The sequence below is a fragment of the Dromiciops gliroides genome, chromosome 3 (assembly GCF_019393635.1).
Source record: "Dromiciops gliroides isolate mDroGli1 chromosome 3, mDroGli1.pri, whole genome shotgun sequence".
Lineage (NCBI taxonomy): Eukaryota > Metazoa > Chordata > Mammalia > Microbiotheria > Microbiotheriidae > Dromiciops > Dromiciops gliroides.
The window spans coordinates 274973164-274988354 of NC_057863.1; the positions used below are offsets into that span (position 1 = coordinate 274973164).

Sequence of the window (15191 nt, forward strand, 5' to 3'; positions counted from 1 at the left end):
TAAATAGGAAATCATCAATAATTATCAATAGAGGGAAAGCTCCAAATAAAGTGGGTTAGGAAAGGCTTCCTGTAGATAGTAGAATTTTAGCTGGTGCTTGAAGCCAGCAAGTGGAGGTAAGGAGGGAGACCATTTCAGGCTTGGAGACAGTCATGGAAAACACCCAGAGTTAAGAGATGGAGTATCTTCTTTAAGGAAGAGCAAGGAGGCTCATGTGACTGGGTCTAAGAGTAAAAAGAGATTAAGAGATAGACTGGAAAGATGAGTGGGGAAGTAGGGGAGGGGAAGCAGGTTATGAAGGGATTTGAATGTCAAAAAGGATTTTTATAGATGATCCTGTGGATTATAGTTGATTATAGAGAGCCACTGGAATTGTGTGTGTGTGTGTGTGTGTGTGTGTGTGTGTAGGGGGGTGTACCATGGTAAGACCTGAACCATATATACATGTTATTTATGTTAAAAATATAAACTTTTTGAAGGCAGGGATTACTTTTTTTTCTTTTTATCCCCAGTGCCTAGAACAGTGCCTAGCACATAGTAGATATTTAATAAAAAATACCTTTTTATTTGATCGAGTTCCTATAGTTTTATTCCTACTGATTGGTTGCTGGCTAAATATTTTACATTTAGGGTATCAATGAATACATTTATGTTTATATGAGGTATAGAAAAGTATTATTTCCATTATTATCCATCCTACTTTTCTGCAACTCTGCCACCATCACTGAAGAAATTGAAAAGGGCAACATAGGATGGAGGGGCATTTTGCATTTTAACTTTTCTCATAGGTTGCCATTATTGAATAATTCATCACCAAATAGCCAATTTATTATTGATAAACCTTTCTATGCTTGGTTAAGTTGGTCCTAAGAAAGCAGCCTTAGTCTATTCTGTATGGTAGAGTCTGCCTGAGTTAATGTTCTGCTTATATAGTGCTCAAATACCCACTGTCCATTCCATACATCAATGGGTAGGACCTTCTCCGCTCTGTATAAATAGCAAAAAAAAAAGATAATTTAAAAATGAGACAGTGAGGAAATGTTTTAAATTCTCAAAAAGAGCAAATCATTCTCAAACCTTGCTTCCTAGGCACATTGGTAGAAGTAATACTTTTATGTAAATTATACTGTTACTTGTAGGTGATTCCTATCTAGTCATTCAAGCAGGAGTATCAGAATGTCTACTTTTAACACTGCTGTGCATTTCTGTATTGCTACTCTTCGAAGTTACAGAATCATTTTTATTTTTAAGATATTTGGTAATTCAGGATTTTCATTAATTCTGGCCAGCCTTCTTTCAATTAGTCTGAACTGATGAAGTTTTATTATTTTATACAGTTAGGATTGCATACATGCTGTACCTGGAAAAAATGCAAACATGTTTAGTCCAGGAACTGACTGACAAATGTATTAGAGAGGTGGGCAGAAGCATCTTAAAACTTCAGTTGGTTTCCCCAAAATAAAATATTTTTCCAAATCATCATGTTCAAGGGAAATTCAGTAGATGCATTCAAGCTGGTTGGCAGATAGTTTGTCAGGTACACTGTCTTACCTTGGCCCCCAACTCCATTTACATAAAGACAAAGAATTTGAAAGAAAAGGAAAGATTGTGACCAGCCTCAAGGAACGGAGAGTATAGCTGTTTGGATGAAGACATTAGTGCATGACCTTTGTGACCTACTAAAAATTTATCGAGTTATGTTCATTTCTTTTTCTAACAAGGAGAAGTAAAATGCTCATGACCACAGAAGCCACAAGCTAACTTAATGATAGGTCTTTGGAAAGGACAGGTGGAAAACAGCAGAATGGATTTATTCTCCTGTCAATGAAATTTAATGATGATGGTGATGGTGGTGGTGTGATGAATAGCTAGCATTTCTATAGCACCAACTAGGTGCCAGGTACTGTGCTAAGTACAGGTAGGTGATACAGTTGGTAGAGTGCCAGGCCTGGAGTCAGGAAGATCTGAGTTCAAATTCAGCTTCAGGTGCTTATTAGCTGTGTTTCCCTGGGCAGGACATTTAAATAAGGATAATAATAGCACCTACCTCCCAGGGTTATTGTGAAGAACAAATGAGATAATAATTATAAAGTGCTTAGCACAGTGTCTGGCATCTGGTAGGCACTATATAAATGTTACCTATTATTATTATTACAAATATTATCTCATTTGATCCTCATAACAACATTACATTTTTCAACCATACATTTTTTTACAAGGCAAATAGGAGGTTCAGTGGATAGAACATGGCTCTCGGAGTTCAGATACATAAGTTCAGGTACATTTGAACATAAGTTCAAATCCTGCCTCAGCTACTAACAGTGTGATGCTGGGTAAGTCATTTAACCTCTCTGTGCCTCAGTTTCCTCATCTGTCAAATGAGGATAATAATAGCACTGACCTCACAGGGTTGTTGTGAGGATCATATGAGTTAATATATATATGAAGTACATTGAAAATCTCAAAGCAATGTATAAATGTTCATTATCATCGTCAGCATTTTTAACAACAGGCCAAAGTACAAACTCTTTATCCTAGCAATCAAGACCCTCCACGATCTGTCCACAACTGGTTTCCCATGACTTCCCTATATGTACTTTATGTTACATTCTAAACAGACTGTTACCGTTCACTCTTCTCCTGCCCTCTTCAAATTAAATACACTTTCTCAAACTACCCTTCATGTGCAGAACTAGGATTTACTGGACCACAACCTGCTATTACAGTACTCTTCCCTTTAGGAATTTATTCATTTCTCTTAGTCATAAATTTTCAATATCATCAAATCTTCAAACAGGGTCTCTAGTACCTAGAACATGGTGGAATTATTGTTGTTGTTCAGTTGTTTTCAGTCATGTCTGACTTTTTGTGACCCTTTTCGGGGTTTTCTTGGCAAAGATCCTAGAATGGGTTGCCATTTCCTTTTCCAACTCATTTTACAGATGCGGAAACTGAGATAAACAGGGTTAAGTGACTCACCCAAGGTCACACAGCTATAAGCATCTGAAGCTTGATTTGATCTCAGGTCTTCCTGACTCGAGGCCCTGCACTCTATCCATGTGCTACCTAACTGCCCTAGAACATAATAGGCACTTAATAAATGTTTTTTGTATTTTAATGGACCCAAAGTTGAACCACATTCTTCAACCAAATTGAGGTATCACCTGTGATATTCATGTTTACTCTGGTCATGGAGAAAGTGGCTCCTATATGGTCTATTAAAGGGATTGAGATCTTCATCCTTAGAGGGATTGTCCATACCTATGAAATCGTGGGATCCTCAAAGTAACTCTAATGAGGGTTCTGATATTTAGGTTCAGGGCTCTAGCAAAGTGCCTGACACATAGTAGGCACTTGATAAATATTGATTGATTGATTGACACCCATTTTTCACATTGTTCTAGTCTGTATCTTCTTTGACTTACTCACTTTCCCAATACAGGGATGCAGATGCAGGATCTCCTGGTCATGCTTCCCTTTTCTAAAATACCTTAAAATCACATCATCTCTTTTAACAATAACTAAAAATATTCCTCCAGGTAAGTTCCTGCCTTTTGCTTTAGGAACCTAAGCAAAACCAGGGTTGACTTTTCTTCTGTTTACCCTAGTTTTTCCCTTGTCATGGTTCATGTTGAATTTCATCTTAAGTTAAAAGGACCATTATATTCCCCCTCCCCCACACCTAACTCATTGAAAACTATCCCTTGATATTGTTGATGGGGATGATAATTTTCCCAATAATTCTTGTAAGCAATGTGGAATTATACTAAGTGACTAAAGTGTAATAGCCTTTGAGCCAGAAATCCTGCTGCTAGACATATATCCCCAAGGAAGTCAAAGATTGAAAGAAAGGTTCCATATATACTAAAGTTGTAGTACATGAATATAATGAATAAATAAATTGATACATGAATACAATGGAATATGACTGTACTATAAGAAATAAGTACCATAAGTAATTCAGAGATGTGTAAGAAGACTACTATGAAGTGATACAGACTGCAGTAAGCAGATCCAGGAAAAATATATACATATATATATATACACACATATGCATATATACATATACACATACATATATGTGTCTATATACACACAGAGAATGATGACAACAGTGTGAAATCATGCTTTTCTACTCAGAGATTATGGTATTATGACCAAGAATGGAGCTTCTATCCTCCCTGAGAGAAGGGAAGACAAGAAGATAGTTTGTGTGAGATGATGACTACTTCAGGAAAAAAAAAAGAAAAGACAAAGACAAAAAAAACAGGGAAGGAGGAAGGGGAAAGCAGGGAGAAAGAGAGAGGGAGAGAGAGAGAGAGAGAGAGAGAGAGAGAGAGAGAGAGAGAGAGAGAGAGAGAGAGAGAGAGAGAGAGAGAGAGAGAGATGCTTGCTACAGGTTGATCAAGAAGCCAGAGTAAAAAAAAAAAAAAAAAAGAAGAAGAAGCCAGAATCTATGGCTATTGGACTAGGTAGAGGTAAGGGCTCCTGCCACAATCTCCTTAGTCAACAACTTCAAATTTAGGAGTGACTGTAGTCTAAAGAATGAGGAGGGAAGCTCACTGCTGTACTGTTGCAACTGCTGCTACCCCCACTAACCTGACAGAAGTCACTATAGCTAAGCAATGGAGGAATACCAGCAGCTCATACAGAATGCCTGAGTAGCTGTCCTGGTTTGCCAAGAACTCAGTGGTGTGTCATCCCTACTTTAGTCACTCTAATCTTCCAGTCTATTCACTTTTTGAATCTTTATTTCCATGTTTTTGTTCCGAAAATAATCTGGGATTTTAAAGGAAAAGTAAACTTAGTTATGATCATCTGTACACAGAAAAGGAAACCCTTCTCTGAAAAATTTCTGGAGTGTCAACTGAAGGCTCCAAATAGATTGAATTGAATGTTATTAAATCCTCCCACCTCCATCTCCTACCAAAAAAATAGGGAAAAACAATGACTCTAAACCAATGGCTTTAGGCAAAGCCTGACCCCAAGGAAGCAATTTTGAAAAGAGGATTGGTCACTAGGAGGTGAAGACCTCTTGCACTGTTTTCCCATTTTTACTTCTCTCTTACATTCCCTTTCCCCAAGCTGGTCTTGGGCAATCCCCTCCCTCTCTGTGGGTCCTCTCTGTGGCTGTTTAAAAGTCCTCACCACGTGAGGAGAACAGAGTTGTGACTAAGGGAAAAGACACGACAAGGGATACTGAAGGGAAGAGTCAGAAGAGAGTGATATTGCCTACACAAGAGTGGGTACCAGGAGCCAAACACTTCCCAATCCCCATCCATTACTACAAATAAAAATCATTATTACAAAAATATCTCTCTGCTCTTCCTGGGTTTGATGGTTAGGGCTTCTACATCCATGATAACTCCACGTATCCACTCAGCTTAACAATGCTCAGAAAACTTGGTATTTTGTAGGCACAGGTGAGGCCTTGCTCAGGTCTAATTGATTTTCTGCCTCACAGGCAGGTAGGTACCCATCATCAAGGCTGTCTGGGGGATGGAAGTTTCTAGCCCAGACAATTCCAGAAAAGGAAGTGGGTACTGCTCAGGAAAAAGAGATGTAACCAAGGAAGAGGCAGCCTGCCTGAGGAACACTGAGCTTGAAAAACCAACATGGTATTTACCTAGCTTATAAAGATAGAACCAAGTGATAAGCCTGATTAAAATAAAGATAATTTACATATCTTATTATTACTGTTATTATGACATACTCCCATATAGGAGAAATAAATTAAATTGCTCTGTCATTATTTGTTCTTCACAAAGTTATTGGGGTTGAATACTAGTATCATCTATTTTTTTATGTGGTTGCTAAGTGATTACTTGATTCATTGTGTTGTCATCAGATAATGGTGTTAATGTTCTGCAATTACTATGGTTGTATTGTTAACCAGAGGAAATATAAAAAGGGGAGGACAGTTGAAAGGGGTCATTAAGGGCTGTGACTAAGTGAAGCACATGATACCAATTGAAATTTCTGTGATTTAGGACATGGAAGAGGGGGTGGTACATAGCTGAGAAACTCACAGAGGTCAAAACTGTAAGATGAATAAGGCAAGCTCTAGAACCAGATATATGAGGTCCATCAAGGAAATGAAAGAGCTAGAAGTCATTCCCTGGCTTCCTTTAAGTCCCAACTAAAATTCCATCTTCTTCAGGAAGTCTTTCCCAAACCCTTTCAATTCTATTCCTTCCCTTTCTCATTTATTTACTATTTATCATCCAGATATATGCATATATACATATATATGCTACATATGTATGCTATCTATGTGTGCTAAATATATGCTATACACACACACACACACACACATATATATATATATATATACATAATGTTTGTGCATATTTGTTTTCTTGTCTCCCCCATTTGATTATGATCTCCTTGAGGGCAGAGACTTTCTTTTGCCTCTTTTTGTATCTTCAGCCTTAGCCCAGTGCCTGCCTGGCACATAGTAAGTGCTTAATAAATGTTTATTGATTGACAGGTGGAAAATGATACCAAACTATCAGGCAAACAATAAGGGTTTGAATGAGATGATTCAATTCCATTAGACAAACATTTATTAAGTGCCTACTATGTACCAGTCACTGTGCTTGGTGGTAGGCATACAGAGGCAAAAATAAAAAGGGCCCTTGCTCTGAAAGAATTAGTTCACAGAAAGTTATATTTCAAATTTATACAAAGTATTTGGGGGGGGTAGGAAAGGAAGAAAAGTGAGGATCAGGGTTATTCTTTGAATAGTTAGGGATTCCAGGAAGCAGAGGTGAGAGAGAATTCTCCAGGAATGAGAGATGTGTCTGAAAACAAGTTATACCAATTTACCACATTTATTTCATCTGTGGATTCAAGTGGGTAGCCAGCCCACTCTCTCATTTCTTCTAAATTTCTTACAGCTGGAGAGCTCCTGCCAAGGACACCATGCTTGTTATACTCCCTGACAGAGTACACATGGCATGCAACAATGGTCATCTACCCTTCCATTTTTAAGACAAGCATGTTTTTCGTCCTTTTCCAATCTTTCCAGGACTAATCTTGTTCTTTTGGACTGTCTATCTTCTTCAACCCAGAGTTGCCAGTACTAGGCATGTACCCCAAGAAGAAAAACAAAACAAAACAAACAAAAACAAATGGAAGAACTTATTCCATATACACCAAAATATCCATGCCATCACTTATTGTGGTAACAAGGCATTGAAAACAAAGTAGGTACCCCAATGAAAGGGGACTGGCTATACAAAATGTGGACCAAGAGAGATTTTGTTACACTATGAGAAAGTGAATATAGAGAATTCTATGAGAAGACTTGGATGGACTGACACAATGTAAAGTAAGCAGAAGCAGGAAAACCACATGCAGAATGACAACAATGTAAACTGAGGGAACAAAAATATAAAACTGAACACTGTACAAATATAATAACTAAGACTGACCTGGAAAAGGGTTGAGTAAAAATGCCATCCTCCATTCACTTTAGAAATGGGAGACCATAAATATGAAATGTTGCCTATGCTGTCAAGACAGTCAATGTGTTTATTAGGTTTTGTTGAATGGCTTCCCCTCCACACCCCAGCTTTAAATTTTTGTCACAAGGGATGGTTGGTTCTCCAGGTAGAGAACTGAGAGGAGATCCATAATGCCTTAATAAAAGGCATTAGTAAAAAAAAATTAAAATAAAATATAATAGCTACTGACTTTCTAATGGGCTCTATCAATTCTTTAATTACCATCAGGTGTGGTTCCTTAATGTCGTGCTGAGTTAAATGCTTCTACTTTTGTCTAGGTACTCTACTTTTCTTTCTGGTTAGAAACACTGATGTGAAACAGAGAGTGCATAATCTCTTTGGGGAAATAAACTGTTATGGTAAAATTGTTTTCAGTCATGTCTGACTCTTCCTGAAACTATTTGGGGTTTTCTTGGCAAAGATACTGGAGTGGATTGCCATTTCTTTCTCTAGCTTGTTATACAGATTGAGGAAACTGAGGCAGACAGAGATGTGAGCCCATGGTTACACAACCAGCAAGTGTTCTGCAGCTCTTTGTTTTATCTTGGTAATCACACAGAAAGAGATGGATATTTTGGAAAACTAGGTTGACTATTTCCTTTTCTCTCTTTCAGATGGTGCTGTTGGCAAGGTGCGAAGGGCACTGCAGTCAGCCCTCTCGCTCAGAGCCTCTTGTCTCCTTCAGCACGGTCCTAAAGCAGCCCTTCCGCTCTACCTGTCACTGCTGCCGGCCCCAGACCTCCAAACTGAAGGCTCTGAGGCTTCGGTGTTCTGGGGGAATGAGACTCACAGCCACCTACCGGTACATCCTCTCCTGCCACTGCGAAGAATGCAGCTCCTAAGACTTTCCCACTGCTGGCACACTATAGTGCTGGCTGGCAGCGCAGCTGCAGCTGTGTGGCTCTTGAGCCCCAAAGGACAGATGGCTGCAAGACCCAGCAGGACAACTTCTCCCAATTGACACATTGGGAATAGAAAGGGAATAGAGAGAGGCAAGGAAGAACATTTACTTTCTGACCTGGATGATTCATGTTCTACTAACAGACTCTGCAAGTTTGTCCATAAAGAGGAAAATACTGGGGTTTTGTTTTGGTATCTTCCTAGTTTCCTCCTCCCTCCCCCACTCTACCTCCCCTTGGACCAAGTTCTTTCAGTAGTTTATAAGATTCATCTTCTCTCCATTTTGCTTTGAACACTCTCCACTCCTGAGCACTAGTGGGGAAAAGAAGGCAGGCGATAAGCTGTCACTCATCAGAAGATGCCACAGAGGAAATGGCATTGGGCAGAAGGAGGCCCAAGCCTTGTCTATGGAGTCTTCTTATATTGTTGAGCTTTCATCTCCTTGTTACATTGATCTTGATTATGATTGCTGCTGCTGCTGCTAAAAGTTGTCACTTGTCTATTCCAAACACCAAGTATGTGGACATGCTTGACCAAGTTTAGCTGGCATTAAAAATAACTAACAGGAAACCTCAGGCTCTCTTTTGGGATGCTGGAATGTTAAGACCCTGACAACTACCCAGCTCATTTAGGAACAGCTTAGGGCAAACACAACAATATATATGAGGGCATTTACCTATAGAACATCTTAAATAAATTATGACTGTTGTCAGTCAAATGAGTGTAAGGGCAGAATTTCAAAGACCTATACCGATGCATGTGGAATAGTTATATTCATGTATACAAATCCTGTGACTTCAGATATCAACTAATATGTATATGCACTATGGCTTAAGCAGCTATATTTGTATGTTCTTCTAATCTCCCCTTTGTCTATATGAGACTTAGTGTGTCTCTACCAGGTGCAAAATTGGCAGCCTAACAGCTATTATTTCGCCTTTTGAACACTTGACCCACAGATGCCTTTGGTCCTTGAAGCAATTATTACAGCCAATTGGAGCTGCTATCAGGTCTGATGAATCAGAAATCCTTGATTCTAAGGAAAAAATAAACTTTCTTAGGATTGATAACTGGAAAAAACCCTTTTGATATTTAATCTTGTCTAAACTCCTCATTTTACAGATCAAGAAGCTGAGCTCCCAAGATGCTAAATCAGGATTTGAACCCAGGTCAGCTGACTAGCCATGTAGTGTTCTATCTAGCACTATCTCCCACAATGGTTTCCTTCCCCAAACTATAGATTTAGCCTATCATTCAAGTTTGAGGTTTAAAATGCAATAAGTCCTTGGTGGACCATAAAATCTACTTTAAAATACTTTACTAATTTAATAATTAAAATGACACCATTGAAAAGGTTAAAATAAAACACTATTTGCTTCCCCTGCAAAATCAACACAACAAATAGACCAGAAGGCATTCCTTGAGGGCTATAAGCCCTAAAATGAAGCCATCACCATTCCTTCTGACCCCTCCCCCCGCAAAAGTCTTTCATTTCAAGATATAGGAAAACCCTGACTTTCTTAAGGAGCCATTCTAGTTCATCTGCCAATTTCAGGAGTTCTTAACCTTTTTTTGCATCATGGGATGTTTTTAAGTGCATAAAATAAATACAGAGGATTACAAAGCACTGAAGTAAAGGTGAAAATAAAGATTTTTTTCCCCCATTCAAGTTCACAGAGTTTCTGACATCTCTCTGTGGATGCCTTGGCTGGTCCGTGGATCCCAAGTTAAGAACCCTTTCTAGAAAAACTGACTGGCTGGGGCAGCCAAGAAGAATGAGGAAGGGAAGCAGAGAAAAAAGAAGCCCCCCCCCCCCCCGCCCTTTCCAAAATAGCCCTACAGGCTTCACACAGCAGCACAAATCCACCCTCAGAAGTCTCTACATAAAACAAACTAATCTCCCCTTCCCAATAATAATCCTCTAGCCCAGTGCCACCCTTCACTCCAGATGTCCATATAAAAACCAATAAAGACCCTACCATTCAAATATTCCTCAACTTTCCTACCATAAAAGTGTTTCCTCTCCCACTCAATGTCCTGTCATTATATGCACCATAACATTGAATGCACTTACTTAATTAGTGTAGATACTGGGCAATCATCCCAGGAAGCATTTTTGAGTCCATGAAGAAAGGGAAAATGAGTGTGCTAGGACACATAACAGAGTTATTTCTGAGATTAATTTTTTTTGGTGATTTTTTATGAGGGATGGGGGTTGAATAGGCTTTCAAAGTTTTGTTTCAGGGACTAGGAATGAAAGCAACTGAGGATAGTTTTCAAAATGGAAGGGTCCTGGGATATTCAGGAATAGAACTGAAGTTCTTTCAGTTCACTATAGCTCATACTCTTGAGAGCCTTTAGACTTTACAAAGCGCTTTCTTCAAGATAGTCTTTTGAGTCAGGTAGTGCAGAAGCTCTCCCCCATTTACAGACCTGGTGTCAGACCAAAGATTAGAATATTGGTTTCCTGGCATTGATACCAATAGTCTCACCATTATAAGTAATAACAGTAACAATAATAACTGAATATCTTCACAAAGCACTTTACATACATTTCCTTTGATCTTCACAACAACTCTTTGAGACAGGTACTATTATTATCCTTCTTTGACAGAGGAACAAACTAAATGTGAGAGAAGTGAAGGGTCTCAGTCACACAATTAATGGTATCTTGGGCAGAATTTGGAACCAGGTCTTCCTAACTCCAACTGCAGGATACTATTAGCAATGTTTCTCAACAGTATACTATGCTGCCTTTTAATTACTATCCATTCAAGGATATGTATATCTCAAGAAATAACCGAAGAGCCACTAGGAAAGTTATAACACAAAAAAGCTAGTGGTCCTCAGAAGAGGATCCAGTGATATTGCTCAGTACTACCAGAAGTAACCATACACAAAATGACTAGTACGAACCCCAACTCCTCTTGAGCCTTTCAAATGAATTGTCAATGAAATTCCAAAGTGTGTTATATCCTATATGCAGACATGTCTTTCACATACAGGTGTCACATGCTGATATCACATATACAAAAGGGAATGATTGTATTTTGAACTTTAACATTTTCTAGTTGTAAATCAACAAAGAGAATATACTTTTCCCCTTGGGCAGGTCCCAGAGTATGATCTGGTGGGAGCTGTGACTATGGTGTTTTAGTAGTATTGACTAGAACATCCTATGAGCAGGAGAGATGGACAGGAAAGACGTTTCAAATGAGAAACTGAGGAATAAACTATAGATAGAAGAAGAGATTGAAAAAGGATTTGGTACCATTTTAATGACATACAAAAGTACCCTTGAGAAAGAAACTCCCATGCCATCTGAAAGGATGACTTCAGTTCTATAAGGAATCCTAACACCAGATTGGTTAATTTGAGCTGAATCAATCATAAGGTACTTTGAAAATAGTTGTAGGAAGCATTAATAAGCATGGAACCATTGCCTTTTCTAATCTATTAATCAGGATACTTCTGAAGGAGCCATACACCAGGTAAGACATAAATAGCCAATAAGCATTTGTTAAACTCCTACTGTGAATCAGGCACCGTGCTAAGTAAGTTCTGGAGACACAATGAAAGTCAAAAGACAATTCCTGCCCTCCTGGAGCTCACGATTTAACAGGAGGAAGACAACACATAAAAAGAAGCTGAAAGGAGAACTAGGAGGAGAAGAAGGGTACATGGTGCCAATCATGATGTTCTACAGACAGATGGGAAATTAGGAGAAGGCTTCCCTTTGCCCCTTTATTAAATAGAGGATCTGTGAGGAGCTCTCCAGGGTCCACCCTCTACCCTCTCCCATCACAGAGAGAGAGAGAGAGAGAGAGGAAGCCCAAGGGAAGGGGGTACTGAGGAGATGCCAGTTTTCGGAACTGATGCAATCTTGAAGGGAGATGAGTTACTGGAGTCCAGGAGAGCATCCAGGTGGGAAATCCAGGTCACTGTGCTGGATGGGCCCAAGCTATGCTTATGAGTTAAATGCTCACCATGATTGTTTTTGATTGAGGCAATTGGGGTTAAGTGACTTGCCCAGGGTCACACAGCTAAGTGTTAAGTGTCTGAGGCTGGATTTGAACTCAGGTACTCCTGACTCAAGGGCCAGTGCTCTATCCACTGTGCCACCTAGCTGTCCCACTCACCATGATTTTTATACAAAAGTCATCAATGTCTTTACCATTGTACATTTTAGGGAAAGCAGTGGAAAGCACACTAAATTTATACCAAGAATTCCTGGATTCAAATCTCTGTTTTACTACTTATTCCTTGTTTGATCTTAGGTAAACCATTGGACTGCTATGAGCCTTAATTTCTCTATCTATAAAATGAGGATAATAATACTTTTACTATCTCTCTCAAAGAGTTATGGAGAGTAGAGTTTTGTATATATATGTATTTTTATATAAAGTATAGTATATACTTTAAAGTATACAAAATATATATCATAAAGTACTATGTAAGTGTGAGCCATTATTATTTATGATAAAGTTAGCTAGGCAAATTCCTTCCTTACAATGGTTTATAAATGGAACTCTACTTGTTCATTAAGACATAACACTAAATTGTTTACATAATATTCTGTTCAATCCACTAGGAAGAGTACATCTTTTCCTATTGGTAAGACAGGATACCCAGGTTCTTCTGCTAGCTCTACCATGGATTACCTATGCGAAGTTAGGAAAGTCCGCTAAACTCTCAGAATGTGTTTTTTTTTAACCTCTCTAAAATGAGGAAGTAGAAGGAAATGAAGTCTATTCCACAACAAAGAGTCTCCAATTATAAATCTATGATATTTCTGGGCAATCTTTTTATTTATTTATTTATTTGTTTGTTTGTTTGTTTGTTTATTTATTTATTTATTACAAATTACATATTAGACTTTCTTGGTAACTATTGGAAGAAGGACCTGGAAAACATGTCACATGACAATAAAATGATACCTTTCAGATCTAATCCAACCTTAGAGATTATCTAATTCAGATGAAGAAAACTTTTATGTGGCAACTTCCTTTGGAGAAGAAAGTAAAGAAATACCTTTACTGTTGTTGAAGAGATTAACTTCTTCCGATTTCTGAGTTTCCCACCTGACACCCAAACCTATGCTTTTGATTTTTATTTCAACATACAACATCTTGGCTTTTGATTCTACATCATTACCTAGCCATCTTAAATAGATGAAAATATATGAGCATAATATATTGGAAGATATTATATTATCATAATACTATAGATCAATAGGTTATAAAATATTATAATATATAAGCATGATTCTTTCACATACATAGCTACATTTTAAGCAGATTTTCGTATTATTGAGATATCCTGCTATATTCCTCTGATAAAATAATTCAGTTCTCTTCATGATAATATTACCATGCTATTCAATAAATCAAAGTGAGTAAGTAGTACATAGCATAATATTTGTCTTGTTCCTTCCACATTAATTTACCTTTGTAGGAGGGACCTATTAGGTCCTTTGTTTAACCCCCTACACCCTTGCTTCATACTCAATATCAAGCTTAATTTGAAATTATTAAAGCAATAGGACCTTTAGGTTTCAGCTTTGTCTGAGAAATTAATTCACTATTTTACTGATCCAGAGTATTCTTCTCTGAGTGTTATCCAATTACTCCAAGTCACACCTTCCATAAACCTCCTCCAAACCTCTGAAATGTGCACACTCCTGGCCATATGGGGACAAGCTATGTAAGCAAGTCCCTTATGCTGATGACTCATGATTAATTTTAAATTCAAAACCTGTCAGACAGGAATTGAGGCCACTTGGTTCCCAACAACAATAACAGCAATAAAATAAAATATATTTCATATTTTTATTAGTATATATTTAGTATAGAATATATTTGAACAATAGCATGTTGCCCAAGCATGAACACTTCCCCTGTGACACCAATGGAATAATAAAGTAGGAAGTCTAAAATAAGGAAAGATTAGTGTTCGAGTGACCTCCCAGAGAACAGGTGTCATTTAACTGATTGCATTAGTAGGATGTGTCAAAGCATGTAAAAACTAATTAGAGTAATTCAGAAACTAAATAGGATTTTTCAAAAATTCATGGAGAAACAAAAATCTCCCAAGAATGAGCAAAAATATCCATATTTTTAGAAATGGCTGGGGGGGGGGGGTCTCTGCAAATGAGAGGTCAGCTAGAGCATACAATTGATTCCTAGGAAGATACTAGATAAATTTCCAATCAATTGACTTCCAACTTAAAGAGCTTAACGTACTAGTGACCAACATGATATTATGAGGAATAGATAGTTTCAGTTCAAAGTATGGTGGAGAGAACACTATATCCTAGACATAGGTAGGAGTCTAGGGTCTTTACATCTGACTCTGCCATTAATATAATATGTGATCTTGAGTGAGTCTCTTAATTTCCCTGGGCGTGGATTAATTTATCTACAAAATTAAGGGGTTGGGCTAGATTCTCTTTAGTTCTAACAATCTATGAAACTCGCTCCATACATATAATCATGTACATTTGTCTAAATGCGTGAGTGTATATAAAAATACTATTGAGTGCTTTAAGGTATACAAAGCCTTTTTCTCCCAAACATTGCATAAGGTACATACTGCAAAAAATTTTACAGATGAGATGACTGACTCACCAAGCTTGATGTAAAATGATGGCAGGACAGCTAGGTGGCTCAGTGACTACAGTACTGGACCTGGAGTCAGGAAGCCTCAGCTTCCTAGGTTCAAATCTAACCTTGGACCCTTACTAACTGTGGGATACTGGGCAAGTCACTTCACCCTGTTTGCCTG

General features: G+C 38.1%; 1 protein-coding gene across 2 annotated transcripts in view; it reads left to right on the top strand.

Moving 5' to 3' along the window:
• Positions 1–10120, top strand: part of LOC122749945 (norrin cystine knot growth factor NDP) — a 57498-nt gene extending 47378 nt beyond the window's left edge. For both annotated transcript variants that reach the window (XM_043996555.1, XM_043996556.1), the window contains exon 3: positions 8123–10120. In XM_043996555.1, coding sequence (XP_043852490.1) covers positions 8123–8350 — 228 coding nt within the window. In that variant the 3' untranslated portion in view covers positions 8351–10120. The remainder of the gene's footprint in view (positions 1–8122) is intronic.
• Positions 10121–15191: the final 5071 nt, after the last annotated feature.